Genomic DNA, 15,412 nt, shown 5'->3' on the forward strand with positions numbered 1-15,412 from the left:
AGGTGCAGGGAAGATCCAGCATCATACGGATAGTCAATAGGCACTTGGGCGTATTCACTTCCATACACTTCCAGTACGCATTGTATGTGCAGGGCAAAATATTAACCTCAGTTCAGCATTATACGTTTCTAAACATGAAAATTCGTCAAAGGATTCCTCCACGCGTGAAAATAGCCTCCAACATCAATTAAATAGGTTCATCACGAGGCTCAATCAGAACCTCGTTCACAGCCACATGCGGAGGCTGGCAGACGGCGTACACAATCGACGAAGCGACATCGGTAGGATCAAGAACCTTGGCTCCAGTCGGCTCACCAAATTTCTTGATGGCTTCCTCATCCGTGGACATGCCAAGAAGTTCCGTCTCGGTGTTACCCGGCTGAATAGAAGTTACTCGCAAACCTGTTCCCGCAGTCTCAACTCGGAGACTCTGCAAAGTCGCTTCCACAAAGAACTTGCTAGCAGAGTAGACACCCAGTCCGGGGAAAACTTTGCGTCCCGCATCAGACGAAATAGCGACAATGTGGCCGCCACCGCGCTGCAGCATGCCCGGCACAGTGTTCGACAAGCAATGCAATAGACCCTTGCAGTTCACGTCGACGGTGCGCTCCCACTCATCTGTCTTCACATTCGCCATCATGGTGAAGTACATGACGCCAGCGCAGCTGACGAGAATGTCAATAGCACCAAGTTTCTCCTGCACGGTAGTCATCAAAGACTCAACGTCTTCCTTTTTCGTGACGTCAGTCTTGTGAGTGAGAACTTTTCCTCCATGCACAAGAACCTTTTTTTTGATTGCTTCAAGTGCGTCAAGACGGCGAGCGGCAATGGCAACATGTGCACCCTCCTTGGCGAGACCGGCTGCCACTGCCGCACCAATGCCAGAGGAAGCGCCGGTAACAACAGCCACCTTGCCAGCAAGGCGGCCCTTGGTTTTCAGGCTGAGGCCACTCACACCGTTGATGCCGTTGCTGCCATTAGCTTGCTGGCGGGGCGGGCGAGGCAGCCAACCACGGGCGTAGAAATGTTTGGCATATGTATTCCAGAGAGCGGCATCAATGTTTGGCCGCTTCATACCGTACAAGTCAAGTGCTTCTTGTGTCTTGTCGTCCTTGAGGACCATGACGCACTGGAGTGCTTCAACAGTCGGCATACCACCTCGGAGAATGTCGACAGTGAAAGGCTCATCTCCTTTGTGGGAACCGCGCTTCTCCTGCCACATGGCAACCCAATCGTTCCATGCGAGCTTCTTGGTGTCGTATCCAAGCTCATGCAAGCACTCAAAGATCTTTGCCGCAGTAGGGGGCTTGGAGTCGCCAACGTGGTAGACAGTTTGGCTGGGGTCGTCGTGGTTTGCAAGAGTTGTAATGGCATCACTGACAAAGTCGACTGGTGTCATCTCTGCATACCAACCGTCAACGTCCGGAACATGGCCCAGGTGCAGCGACTCAACAATGAGAGCGTTGAGCAGATCGTAAGTGTTTGTAGCGCCGGTGGTGGAATGTCCACTGATGGTGCCTGGACGATAAACCTTGACCGGCACACCACGGCGGCCTGCCTCGCATACAAGCTTCTCTGCAACCCACTTGGTTTGACCGTAGCCATCCAGCAGGTCCGTAGGAACAGCATCAATGCTGATCATTGTATCCTCAGACCATCCCTCGACAGAAGGCGGGAGCACACCGTTGGTGGAAATATGGTGGAGAGTAGCTCCGTTTCGGGAAGCAAGGCGCAACATCTCTCTTGTACCGCCAACGTTGGCATTGCGGAGAGCAGCATATGGGTAGACAAGGTTGACGGTGGCAGCCGCATGGATGATGACTTGGGCGCGGGATGCGAGATCATCGAACATTTCAGGTGATAGACCAAGGCGCTTTCGTGCAAGATTACCCGGGAAAATGTCAATTCTGTCAAGCATGGAATCTTCCCAGATGCCGAGATCAATCAAGTTCTTGCGGACGCGGGCAATACCCGCCGGTCTGCAGTCATCTTTAGGTTCGGTGAAACGCACTAGACAGATAATATTGGCTGTGGTATTCTCAAGCAGCGACTTGAGCAAAAATGCGCCAAGATAGCCAGTGGAGCCTGTCAACAGTACGGTCTCTGCATCGCGCAGTCGGCACATTTTGGAGCCGGAGGGAGCTTCGATATCGTCTGGCAGGACACAATCCGCGGCGAGAACGGCGGGCAAATCGGCCTGCACAGCCGCAGTGTGGCCATCACGGGCGGCCTTGACGGCCGCGAGATGGCCTTCCAGCGTCGGGTTACCAGCAAGCGGAGCCACAGGTACAGGGAAACCGAAGGCCTTGGACAGACGATTGGACAAGTCGGCGAGAATAAGAGAGTGACCACCGAGATCAAAAAAGTCAAGCTTGGGATCAATGGCCGTTGTCGGCATGCTGAGCGCAGCCGCCCAAATCTGTACAATTGTTTCCATCTTGACTCGAATATTGGTTTCCGGCTTCTTCTGGCGCGGCGGAGTCTTTGGCGAGGGGGGTGGTGGCAGCGCTTTCAAGTCGGTTTTGCCCGAGACCCCGTGGGTCGGTAATTCGCCCAGCTCAACCCACAGAGGCGGGATCATGTAATGCGCCAAATGGTCCGTGAGCGCACGTCGTGCCACAGGACTGTATCCTGAATCGTCAACAACGACAATAGTGCGACCAGAAATATCTTTGGTTTCCGGCACAAAATAGGCAACAAGCTGGCGCTGTAGGCCCTCTCCGGTCGCAACGACAGCGCAGTCGCGAACTGCCAAGTGCTTGACAACGCTGGTCTCAACAGCAGCTGGCTGCACAGTGTAACCTCGCGTCTTGATCATACCACCAACACGGCCAGTAATTTCCAGCAGGCCAGATGGCAAAATCCGGGCGATGTCGCCAGTGCGGTACATGCGCGCATTGGGGTTGTGCTCGAAGGGATCTTGCTGGAAAGCTTTTTGGGTCGTCTCGGGTAGGTTGAGGTACCCACGAGCAAGCATATCGCCACCAACGTAGAGCTCGCCGTTGACGCCAGGGGCGACACGGTTACCAGCCTCATCGAGAATGTATGTGTGCTCTGGATCGGTGGGAGGCCCGACAGGGCAGACGCGCGCCTCGTAGTCGATAAATGTCTTGATGTCACCGACGGCAGCTTCGTGGGTCTCGCTCGCACTGTAGACATTGAGAAGTCGAATGTTGGGAATCGCAGCAAATGCGCGGCGGCAGAGATCGGTCGTGACGACCTCACCATTGAGCCAAAGAGACTTGAGGTGGGGTAGTTTTTCACCCAGGTTAGGGTGACGGGAGAGGACCGTGGCGAGGAGGGTGGGGGTCATGAGGGTATCAGTAATTTTGCGGGAAGATAGAAGCTCGACAAGAGCAATTGGGTCATAGCTAGCGCTATCCGGGATTGCGACGGTAGTGGCACCGCGGATCAGCGGACGCAGCATTTCCCAGACGAAGAAGACATTGCAGGCGACCCGGTCGCCGGGTTGCAGATCGCAAACGCCAAATCTCGCATTGTAGGAGGTAATCGCGGCTCGGTGAGGGTTGGCGATACCTTTAGGCTTGCCTGTCGTTCCGGAAGAATACGACACAAAAGCCAGGCGATCCAGATCGTCGTCTTCCGGCAGCGGGCGCTTTGTGTCGACAATTGGAATGTCAGGATAGCCATTGGCATCCCCCTCGGACTGGTCGATAATGATGACGGGGATATCAGACTTGATTTGGCCAGCATGTGCTTTCTGGGTAATAATGACGGTCGGCTGGGCGTCCTCGACGACGTCGCGGAGCAGAGCAGAGGGGTAGGCCAGCTCCAGGACCAAGAAAGCACCACCTGCTCGGAGTGCAGCGAGCGAGGCAATGACGTTGTCGGCGCAGCGGCCCATCAGCACGCCGACCAGACTATCACGGCCAATGCCGCAATTGCGCAGGCGGTCTGCCAGTGCCCAGGTCTCGCTGTCGAGCTGGGCGTATGTAAGGGTACGGCTCTCATCTTCGAGGGCAATGGCGTCAGGCGTGGATTGAGCCTGAAGCTCGAAGAGAGCAGCCAAGTCCTTATTCGTGTCGATGTAGGGCATGGTTGCGAAAAAGGTGTGTGTTAGGAGAAAAGCTGTTGAGCGAGAGCGATTGTGGCGGATCCGGCCTCTTTAAGTCGCCACGTACCCCAGGCAATGGCACCACTGAAGAAATCAACGAAACGAGTGGACAAGGTCGGAAGGACGTTCAGGCAGTACGGACGGTCGGGACCGATATAGAGGCTGAAATTCTGCAAAAGAGAAGCAAGGAAAGTTGCATTAGCCTCGACGTGTCGGTGTAGCAACAAGGTTTAGTGTGCCAGTTTTTGGTGATTTGGGCAAGTCGTCACGCGACCGGACCAGGGAGGCTGGCCTGGGCAAGGGCGGGCAAGGGGGCAGGACGAGGGGTAGTGGCGGTGGACGCATAGACATACCAGTCAAGACAGAAAAGAGTCAATGTGCAAATTGGGAGTCTTGGAAGTTGCATGCGAATTTCTGATTTTTAAAGCTGCAGAAGATTCAATGCTGCGAGACGAAGAATGTCCTGTCCGGAGCTTTTGGGTTCGTCGGGCGATGGGTCTGTGGAGTGTTGGCTGAAAATCACATGCAATGGGTGGCCCATGATTTGTTCAACAAAAAACTGGCAAGAATCAGTATCCTGGCGACAACAAGGATAGCAACAGGCACTGCAATGGTGACAGGCTTGGATGTTTATTATTTTGTCTCAAATTGCGCAGCCGATATCCGTACTGTCCTGCCTGCCAATGACTGACTGTGCGCAAACGGTTGTCTCTGCGAGGTGCCCCGCGTCCAGCGCCGCTGCGTCTTGCCGCTGGCATGTTCTCCCCCGCCTATCTTTCCTATCTCGGGCCGTCGCCATCAATAGGAGCCGCGCTGCAGAGCGCGCCCCTTTTCCACTTCCCCCAACCCAGATGGGCCGGCCGTCGCAAACCGAACTTTTTGTCGTCTCCAGAATGAGCCGCCTCTCCAAACCATTATCTCTGACACGAAGCTGTCGAGCGGGCGGTCGGTGGGCACTACCTAATCGACAGCCAAGCTCACGCTACCACGCCACCACTGCTGTTTGTCGAGGTTGCTGTCGCCGGTGGCGCGCACGACAGCCTGTGGAAATGGACATTTCAGCAATGGGTTGGGTTGGAAGACATTATTTACTCGTCTCGGATTTCGATTGACACCGTTGTCCGACGGCTCAGCTCAAAAGCAACACTACCTCTTTGCATTCGAGGATAAGTTTAGCCGACGAATATCTGTATTCCTCGTCGCGCAGCGTCCAGTGTCCCTGTATCCGTCACTAGTGCGCCATGCCGCCCTGGGCCTAGCGTCTGGTCTCGCAGCAAGGAACAATTTCTTCCAAGTCACCAAGAACCACATTTTGGCTCAACAAATTCGTATTGTGAGTAGCTGCTGGTTTATTTTTGCATGTGAAGAACAGACTGCGGAGTATCGTGGAATCGAATCGCCGCATCTTTAATAATTGAGGTGGAAGCATTCAATTTCCTGCTCGCTGTCTGCCGGTGCGGGTTTGTGCCAGCTGGCAGACCGCGGAACGGAAAACGGCGCAGGGCAGACATAGATCATGACGATCCCATAATACGGCGCATATATTGGCGTAGAATATCCTCAAGTCTTTCGAAATTGGAAAACAGAAACAAAAAGACGATACACCCCTTTTAGCGACATCATGAACTACCACAGACCGCCGTGCAACGTCCCCCGCAGTCTTGTGTTGCTTGCTGACAGCCCTGCCACCTATTACTGGTACTGTGTCACAATTAACAATGGCAGCGCCACCGCAGCCTTGCGCTTGTGGCTGAGCGGGTACCACAGCACAGTACTTGAAATTGTTTGTAGAATAAACCACGCATACTTCTCCTTGCAAGACAGCTGCATCACGTCAAATCATGAAGCACGGTATTATCATATCAGGTATCATTGCTATAAAAAAACTCAACGGCTACTTTACTCCTGACCAGCCTTGCTGACAATTGTGTGCACCTCGTGCTCGTCAGATGCCCTCCCTGCCGTCAGCCATCAACCCCTGCGCCAAAAGCCCTGACGTCGAACAATATATACCCAAAATGCTGACAATAGTAATGCTTGAGAGAAACCAATAAATGTACAAGTTCGTGTCAGTCCTTGGGGGCAGTCAGGGGGGGCAACCTTCTCTCTGCCAAGCGGCCACTCTTTACTCGGATCGGCCCTTTTGCAAATCAACCTCCATCAAAGGCACAACTTTGGTGCGGTATACCAGCTTGTGGACGACATAGAACACCACAAAGATGAGCACACTGACGTATGCGGCAAAGAAGTCGCTCGTGTTCCACTTCATGAACACTGTGAAGCCACTCGTGATGATGATCAGAACATTGAAAAAGAGACCAAACCACGACAGGTACGGCTGGAGTGGCGCGACATATGGCAGGGTGCTGCGGTCAATACCCTGTGCCTTGAGCGCCTTCATGAATCGAATATGGCAGACGTTGATCAGCGACCAGGTGATGAAGCCTGCAACCGACGTGATGTTGAGCAACCACTTGAAGACCGTTGCGCCATTCTGGCTGAGGTTGAGAAAGCCCAAGAAGCCGAACAGGCAGCAGAATGCAACCGAAAGGTACGGTGTCCCCCACTTGTTGGTGCGCTTGAAGATCCTGGGTGCATGGCCATCTTCGGCAAGGCCGATAAGAATACGACTGCTTGAGTACAGGTCCGAGTTGGCGGCAGACAAGACGGCGGTGAGCAGGACAGCATTTATGATGTCAGGCAAAACCCGAATACCAGCGCGCACCGCAACCAAGACCAGAGGCGACGCACTAGCGTCCTGCTTGTCGCTCGCCAGCCTTTCATCGTCGTAGGGGACGTTGATACCGACGAAGAACACAGTGGCGATGAAAAGGCTGAAAATACCCCAGAATGTCCATCGAATCGCCGAAGGAATCGTCTTGCGTGGGTTCGCTGTCTCACCCGCGCCGACAGCAACTAGTTCTGTACCCTGGAAACTGAAGCCGGCAGTGATGAGCGTGGCCCAGAAAGCCACAAACTTGCCAGTGCTGCCAGTGACAATGTGCTCCGCAAAAGCACCAGGCTCGCGCCAGTACTTGAAGCCGATATAGCCTTCCTCTCCGACTCCCGCATTGACGCAAATCGAGAAGATGACAAAGCCCACCACGGTGACGACCTTGATACTGGACAGCCACATCTCAACTTCTCCAAACCAGCGGATCGGCAAGAAGTTGGCAGCCGTGAAAATAAACCAGAAAACGGCGATCCAGATACCGATGCTGAGTTTCTCATCCCAGTACTGGATGATTAGACCAGCGGCAGTAAGCTCGAGACCAAAAGTGATGACCCAGCTGAACCAGTAGATCCAGCCCATGGAGAAACCGAGCGTGGGGTCGACAAAGCGCCCGGCGTATACGGTGAAGCTACCAGCAACCGGGAGAAACGAGGCGATTTCACCAAGAGCGACCATGACCGAGTAGACGATGAGGCCAACAAAAAGGAACGCGATGAGCAGCGAGCCAGGACCGGCATCAGCCAAGGTGGAGCCGATACCCAGGAAAAGACCGGTCCCCAGAGCAGCACCGATAGCAATGAACTGAAGATGGCGGCCATGAAGGTCGCGGCTCAGGCCTTCGCCTGTTGAACCAGTCTCAATATCTGCGCCGCCTCCAGCGAGTACCGACTTTTCGTTACCGACTGGGTGCTTCTTTTCATTGCTCCCGCGTGGGGAGGGTTCCGAAGAGGAGGCACCATTGCCTGAAAGACCAAAAGCCATGGCGAATGAGTTTTCGGATGCAATGCGCTCGCCGTATTGATATTCGAATTATAGGTTGTCGCGGACTTTTGAATAGTCACACGAAGCGGACGAGTCGGATGCGACGGTGGGTAGGCGAGAGAAAAAATTGACGTCCCAGTCGTGTTGTGTTTTGGTGGTTCGACCTTGACGGCAGTAGCGACGAGGGTGCTCCAAAGCCGGCAACCGATACCAAGCAACAATGGAGGGCAGTGAGGGGATGGAGAGCGACGAGAGAAAAAAGAGTGCGTGAGGGTGGAGGGCACCCAGGTTTCTATGTATTCAGAATCAGCACTGGGGCTAGGTCGTCCCCGTCGTCGCAGTGCAGCGGGTGGCACATACAGCAAGTGCAGTGTGCTCCGCGATGGTCCGAGTGGAGAGGCCTAGAGGCAAAGCGGATACTGTCACGACTAAGAGCACGGAGGAGGTTGCAGGGGGCTTTGCAGAATGTTGGAAATTGGTGCAAGCGAACGAATGAATTTCATACTGGTCTCCGCTCTGAGATAAGAGGAGCGGGAAACCCGCGAGCGCAAAAGAGTTTGCGAGCGCCTGGCTTTTGTCGCTGAACTCTACTCTGCTCGCCTACCAGTTCGTGCGCGCTCTCCCGCCGCTACGCTTGCGGCCACCGGGGCGAGACTCACATTTTTCGCCGTGTCGGACCAGCCGCGGCGCCGTGGCAAGGCAACCCATTCTTCGGGTGGCGGCGACTTTTTGGCCGGACGCAGCCAGCCCAGCCCGCAAGGTAAGACACGCCCGGCGCCACGTTCGACACTTGGCAGGGCCGCATTCGCACTACTGTCCAGAGAGCGCACCAAAGAGCCCTTGTCAGCAACTCACTACGAGCGCCTCGAAATAATGACAACTATGCAAGGAAACACGGAAATAGATTGCGCGAATGAGGGGGTCACGTCGGGCGCAGTAATGCAGGCTAACCCGCAAACGAGTGGAGTTTGGGTATCGCTGCAAAGGGGAGAAAACCTTGCTTCCATTCGTCATCCCTCCACTGTTTGACCGAAGTCGCCTGCCAACTGCGCAGTTGTGGTGGCAGAGAGTCATGGACCCTTGCCCTCTCCAGGCGTTGGTGCTACTGCTACGTGCAGGGAGCGGAGAAGACAGCGCCGTCAAGCACAAGTTTCCAGCAGCTTTCCTATTACAGTCGCGAGTGACACACCATGGTGGTCGATGCTTTGCATTTGACCAATATCACTTGGACTTGTGTCGCTGGAGTCCGCACTCTCTGAACTCGCATCGCGCTATTCCTGCAGGTGCTCCGAGCCCGCTGTGGCTGGATAGAATAACGCGATGTCTTGTTGCCCATCGACTCGGTCTGGCCGTCACTGATAACGCTTGGTGTGGTTTAGCTTTTCCCTGCCTGCCTGCGAATCCCGGGTGGCGGCCCTACTAGCTCAGCCAAGCCATGCGCCGCACCATAAGCCGGCTCAGGATTCGACTGAGCACAAAACATGGCTTGGCTCGCGACCAATCGGCGCACTGGCGCGTGTCCAAGAAGGGTAAAAAAAATCTTCGCGTCGGGAGAAAAAATCTGCCACAGATCGGCAATTTTTCATGGCAAAACAATAGTAACGAGTTAGGACAACGGCGTATCACGCTACATCACGGCAGCGTGGCAACATGGCGCTACCCCAACAACTATACGCCAGCCCACATAGCAGCACAATGCAACGAGTCTGGCATGGGGAGACCCAGCGGCCCGCACAATGGCTTGTTACCTGAAGCTTCTGTGTCTCGGCGATACGCACCACTGTCGGCAACTCGGGATAGCAACAGCTGGACATTTATAGTTGTGCTGAGCAATTGGGAAAGCGCAATGTGTCTCTCATTGCCCCCTGCTTTCAGTACTGTGAGACTACGGTGGGCTTTTCTCTCGTCAACCGTCTCCTTTGCTAATGTCGGCGTTCGTTTGCCAGAGGCAGCACCATCCCAACAAGCAACCCAGCAAGAGCACGAGCCCGTCCCATCCTGAACAAGCTATTGCCCCGAGCTGATTAAGCTATACGGGGCCACGTTTCATTGCCCAGCGTCTTGAGTGTCTTTAGTGGTCCCGTCAACAAGGGCCATCTCAGGCGGGAGAGGATTCAAGGACGGCTGCGCTGCGACACTGGTGGTGGGCCTCTGCTTTTTACCCCATGATCAGGTAGCGGTTCTGTTGGTGCGGAGAGACAGGTCAAGGTCCAAGCCGGCTGTCATGGATGACGAAAAAGGTTGTTAAGAACACATCATGGAAATAGTCCAGGCCCGATGCAAGCGTCTCGTGTGGCTTGTGGATCGCTGCCAAATGTTCGAAAGGGCGCGTTCAGCGGGACCCGGCGCGATGAGGCCAGGCCATCTTGGCGTGGACGCGGAACGATGCAAGAGCTCGATTCACGGGCGCCATATCAACTACGCTTATGTGAAGTTAACTCACCGTGTCTCGCCGAATTTTTAAGTTCGGCAATCGACGGTCAACAGAGGGGCAATGCAGCTCTGCTATTTTGAAACCTGCGCCCGCCCCCCCCCAAGGCCCCCATGGGGAAGAGCATCTGCATCCATCCCGACCGCGCGCCTCCCCGCACGCTACTCCTCGTCAAAGCAACGGCGCCACTGCTGAGAACCATTTAATCTCCTCTTTTCCACGCCCTACATGGCCGAGAGCCTCGTCTTCTTTCCCCTAAAAGCAACTCTTGCCAGCTTTCACCCCTAAAAGCAGCTGTTGGCGACAGCCACCATGATGGGCATGGTCTGGGCTGATGTTGGTTCGGTCTGCTCGCAAATCACGAGGCCCGATGTCGGGCTCATCGGGCACCTCCGCCGGAGTAGTTGTCCATGTCGGAGTAGTTAGATTGTCAGGTATCTGGGCCATTTCCGATTCTTGATGAGGATTGCTCTCGATGGACTTGTAGTTCTTTGTCCTCCATTAGGCGACAGGCACCGGCCCGTTTTACTTGTGCCTGGCGCGACTCGGGAAATGTAAGCATGTATGACACGTGCTAGCCTAGCCGCACTCTCGATTTAACAAGTCGCGTCAAAGTTTTGATGGATTCAAAAAGCACATGCTGAACATTAGGGGCAAGAGTCCGAATTTCGATTGCGTAGCGGTGATTCGCGCTTGCGAGTTGAGGTTGAGGTTTCGCGGGTCCGTCGACCTCGGGTAGCAGCCTACCCTAGGCCAAATGTTTTGACGCCATTTTGCTACGTAACGGCTCATGCGTGAATAATTGAGAAGCAAAAAAAAAAAAAAAAAAAAAAACTTTATTGCTAGAGTAACTCACCAGAGACTCCTCGCGTTCTTTGTTCACCGCGACTAATAATTTGGGCCGCCCTCAGATGTGTGCGAGGAGCAAAAGCAGCGACGCTATTCCGGCTGCATACATTCACTGGCGGTCACCCTCCTCGGACAACGCCAAACCACCAAAGCCAGTAAATTACCAATGGGGTTGCAAACTCTCCTGGTAATAGCTGCTTACCGGGCTTTTCATGATCGACAGGCGGGATTTCTCCACAGCGATGAATTGTGAAGTCTGTAATGAAGCAGCTGATGTCGAACAGAGGTCTCACAGCTCCTATGTCTTGCGCTGCTGTGAGCTTCATGCCATTTTTTTTATACAAAAGAAAGTCGTAAAGCGGCCGGAGAGTGGTGAGGTTGCACCCCTATTGAGCTAACAAACATCTAGGGACTCTATGTCTAACATCAGGAGCGTTTGGGCATCGTTGACTTGGCTGCCGTGCTGTTGCGTAGCCACGTAACCTCATCGCATTCCTATCTGCCGGGATTGAAACATGAATGAGATAGGAGCCCTACCCGAAACAGACGCATGGATCTGAATTGTAGCCTAATTTTGATGCACTGAAGTTGTGCTCAGAAACAGGGGGCCTACCTGCTGCTTACACCTCGAGCTGAGTCCAAGGACATGGGTATGGCAATTGCAGCGAATTGGACCCTGTCGGCATTTCAGCAATACAATACTTGCTTTCTTACGCCGCGTACGACACAGCCAGCAGCGTCTGCGACTGCTAGAGCTTCGAAAAGTAGCAGATTTAAATAAATAGTAGATCTCTAAGCACGGCCTTTTGACGCGCTTTCGCAAGGCAGCCAATTGTGTCTGTGCGAAAGGTGCGAACCAGCGAATGGCGGCGCGAGAATGCGACGACAGCTTGTTCTGTTCTTGCAGCTGAATCATGAACCAGTCTCAAAGCGACTTTTTGATAAGTCAAATTTGAGAGTGAGACAGCAGTTGGGTTTAGCGACTCTAGACTTTGAGACAGTTTTCTGCATGGTAGTTATATAAAGGTCCTAAATAGCCCCAGCAAGAAGCAGACGCAGAGCCAATTCTCCAAGACCCATCAAAGCATTGAAGATTACGACAATTTTTTTTTTCACGCTTCATCTTCTCACTAGCAACAATGCAGCTCTCTGTTGTACTCTTCACGCTCATGGCTGGCCTTGCCGTCGCTATCCCCGCCGTGGAACCGAGAATGGAGGACACCTTGATCACTGTGTCCGACAAAACCTGCCCCAAGGGACAGAGAAAAGATCACCGGGTAAGTTGACACAAACTGATTTTTTCTCTTGGAGTCGCAGCTGGCTAATCTTGACTGTTTACTAGGGCAACTGCCGCAAGATCGCAAGCAAACCTTATTAATGAAGTCCGTCTAGAAGGATTGGCTAGGATTAGCAATGATTTGATCCAAGATTATGGAAAGACTTGCTGTCAGGGGTTCTTCCATCTTTTACATAGACAAAACAAACTTCATCTTGCCGGGGATTGACACTCCCTTTCTGGAGAGCGACGAGTTGTGCGTGACACGAGTGACAGTCATGATGGATGTCGCGCGGTGAAGCGCATCGACATGGACAGCAGCTACGATAGAGTGCAATTAGGAGCCAAGTAGCCCAAAAAAATAGATCTTTTGAAACGGTCAATGTGCAAAGACAGACAACGACACTGCTGCAAGATCCGGCAAGCAGATCGTGGATCGATCGGACGTAGCCGATGCTTCAGTAGCTGCCCCACTGAACGCTACAGGGTGTCGCCCCGTGCCCAACTAATCCTATTCGTACCCTGAGCAGTAAAAGTAAATGTTGGGAAAGATATCTGGGTTGTCATTCCTTGAAGCAGAAAATTCTTTCACCAAGTTCTAGAATCGGTCTCTGGCCCAGGCTGCGACGGGTAGACTGTCATGCGGCTGGTGCCTACTAGGTTGCCGCCCATCAGCTGGGGCGAGTCGACGCTACCTGGGCCTAGGTACAGCCTAACTAAACTAGTTAGGCTGCTGGCGCTGATGCACGGCTAACAAACTGCTTATCTTGCAGAGCACCTACATGTGTAGTACGCAGGCTTAGTACCCGAGGCTACACGGTGCAAAAGAAATATAGTGTCAATGCTGTGTTCAGTCATTTACTTGCAACACGAGGGCAGTCAGTGAAACCTGAAGTGTGGGAGAGGCGCATTACATAAGCGCCTGTATTAGGTGGTACAAGCGTGGCGCATGTGACAAGACGAGGCTGAGTGGCGGCTCAAACTGGGCCTGGAACCCGGGGTCGGGTCCAAGGAAACCTGGAGGAATGACGAGAAAATTCGTAGAAATGAGCGACGAGTGCGAAACAGGGTCAAGGTACTCAAATCAGCCTCGTTTGGGAGAGGCACAGAGGCAAGAGAGAAACCGTTGGGCGATGGTGCGGGCTGCTATGTGACTGCGCCACCGAGTCACACGCTCGCCATGGGCAGAGGCTGTGAGTCACGGTCATGCGCCGCCTCGCCTCTGGGCCTCATTGGCCTCTGCACCCAAGATAAAGGCCAGGACGGTCCGATGACATCAGCACCGGCCAATCATTATCGCCCAGTTTCGCCTCTCTGCCCAAACCAGACGGCCCAGACACCCAGGTAACTTGCAGGCCGAGCGCTTCCCTTTGATTCAAAAGGGCCAGTGCGGGCCAGCACATCATCACATACATAGTGTCACCACCCCCCCTCGCCGCCTACGCTGTCGCATCACTGCTTCTGCTTCTGCTTCCGCCAGTTTCCACAACAACAAGTTGCGACACCCTTCTACCTAGTCGCTCCTTTCACGCCCTGTGACTTGGTCCCTTTACCAGGGTCGTTGGCGCGTTTGACCTCTCGACGCCCTCCGCTTGTCATATCTACACTTCTCCAGCCGTCCACCTACACAGCCTCCCCACCGTTTGCTCATCGACAAACACGACAATACACGCTGTCCTGTTCGATTTGCTTCGCTCATCATCTACACCCTCCTAATACCATCTTTCCTGGAATATATATATATAGACCCAACATGGATACCGGATCAATACCAGACTTACCTGCCGCCATCTTCGAGGCCGGCCACTTTGGCGCGGTTCCCCACCCGCCCATTACCTCTCTTAACTCGTGGGCTCATGAGCTTCGGAGCCGGGCAAAAGCACTCGCCAAGAGCAGCGATCCTCATGCGTGCTGGAGAGAGGGCTTTGCCTGCACAAAATACTCTGGCGCCCGCGAGTGCCCAGTCCTGAGCACTCTCCAGCCCTCCGCCCGCCACCGTCACTTTGAGGAACAGCTGCTGGACCGCTATCGCAGTAATCCGAAGTCTTTCCAGACAAAGAGGCTCCACGCTCCGTCCGAGACACGGGTCAGCGCCCGCCGTTTACACACCCGCAGCAGATACTACCCCAACGAGCTCGATAACGACGTTGCCCTTGCCCGCAGCGGTGTTCCTCTACCCGGCGAACGCAACCACCAGCGCCGTCCCTCGTTTGAACGACAGGACGCCTTTTACGACCAGTCTACTTCCAAGGGAAAGATTCGCGTACGACGTCCCACCTCTGACGATGCCCAGGTGGCCGAACTCTACCACAAGGGTCTTCTCTATAACAGTGCTGAGGATGTCAAGAGCACCTTTGATCTGAACAGTATCCGCCATAGCGAACCCACCTACATTATTCGTTCTGCCAAGTCCGGGAATAAGAGTGCCAGGCACAGCCGTCACAAGGATGCAGATTCGTTGGAGCAACCTCTGCGTCTCGACCTCTCCTTTTCCGACATTGGAGATGACTGGGCCATCACTCAGTATTTCCTTGCTTCTCAACAAGCCCCCCCCGGGGAGATGATTCAACATGCATCCTCCCAAGATTCAGCAGAATCTGCACTTCCCCCTCTCCGAGTCATTTACGAGCTGGCTGGCTCGCAAGGCTCGGTTGACGTTGATGCGTCGCAGCCTCCTGATTTGATTCTCGACGAGGAATTTGAGCTCCTCTCTGATAGCGAAATGCAGGACACGCCCCAGAGCTCTCAGCAGTCTGCTGCCGATCCATCATCCGCTGCTTGGGTCATGGTGGGCGACGACTTGTAGCAGGTCCGCCAAGGATCCCCCCGTGCCCCGTCGGGATCTGGCAAAAATATCGAAATGAAGAGGTGCTTCCACCTCTGGACTGGTCCTCACAAGCCCAGCATGATTCTTTGGCGTTTGGTGGTTTGGAATAACAGCGAGTGTATGAGTACTGGAGTTTTCTGCATACATGTACTCTATTTGTTGCTTTGGAGTTTGAGACTGATTACAATGGTTTATTAGCGCGCACATAGAGTTGCACAATCTGATTTACTGTACAACAG

General features: G+C 53.9%; 4 protein-coding genes across 4 annotated transcripts; 1 reads left to right on the top strand and 3 right to left on the bottom strand.

Annotated features, from left to right (window-relative positions):
* Positions 1-187: 187 nt before the first annotated feature.
* LMH87_008900 (uncharacterized protein) lies at positions 188-4,057 on the bottom strand (the record flags this gene model as incomplete). Its single annotated transcript, XM_056202146.1, has 1 exon — positions 188-4,057. One exon carries the CDS (start codon positions 4,055-4,057, stop codon positions 188-190), a length of 3,870 nt encoding a protein of 1,289 aa, XP_056056738.1.
* Positions 4,058-6,200: 2,143 nt separating this feature from the next.
* LMH87_008901 (uncharacterized protein) lies at positions 6,201-7,790 on the bottom strand (the record flags this gene model as incomplete). The annotated part of the gene is made up of 1 exon (XM_056202147.1): positions 6,201-7,790. One exon carries the CDS (start codon positions 7,788-7,790, stop codon positions 6,201-6,203), a length of 1,590 nt encoding a protein of 529 aa, XP_056056739.1.
* Positions 7,791-7,866: 76 nt separating this feature from the next.
* On the bottom strand, positions 7,867-8,498 carry LMH87_008902 (uncharacterized protein; the record flags this gene model as incomplete). Its single annotated transcript, XM_056202149.1, has 3 exons — positions 7,867-8,082; positions 8,151-8,191; positions 8,450-8,498. The coding sequence occupies 3 exons, from the start codon at positions 8,496-8,498 to the stop codon at positions 7,867-7,869; spliced, it is 306 nt and encodes a 101-aa protein (XP_056056740.1).
* A 5,601-nt stretch (positions 8,499-14,099) lies between these two features.
* On the top strand, positions 14,100-15,152 carry LMH87_008903 (uncharacterized protein; the record flags this gene model as incomplete). The annotated part of the gene is made up of 1 exon (XM_056202150.1): positions 14,100-15,152. The coding sequence occupies one exon, from the start codon at positions 14,100-14,102 to the stop codon at positions 15,150-15,152; it is 1,053 nt and encodes a 350-aa protein (XP_056056741.1).
* Between the last annotated feature and the right edge of the window lie 260 nt (positions 15,153-15,412).

Source organism: Akanthomyces muscarius (assembly GCF_028009165.1).
Source record: "Akanthomyces muscarius strain Ve6 chromosome Unknown contig_18, whole genome shotgun sequence".
Taxonomy (NCBI): domain Eukaryota; kingdom Fungi; phylum Ascomycota; class Sordariomycetes; order Hypocreales; family Cordycipitaceae; genus Akanthomyces; species Akanthomyces muscarius.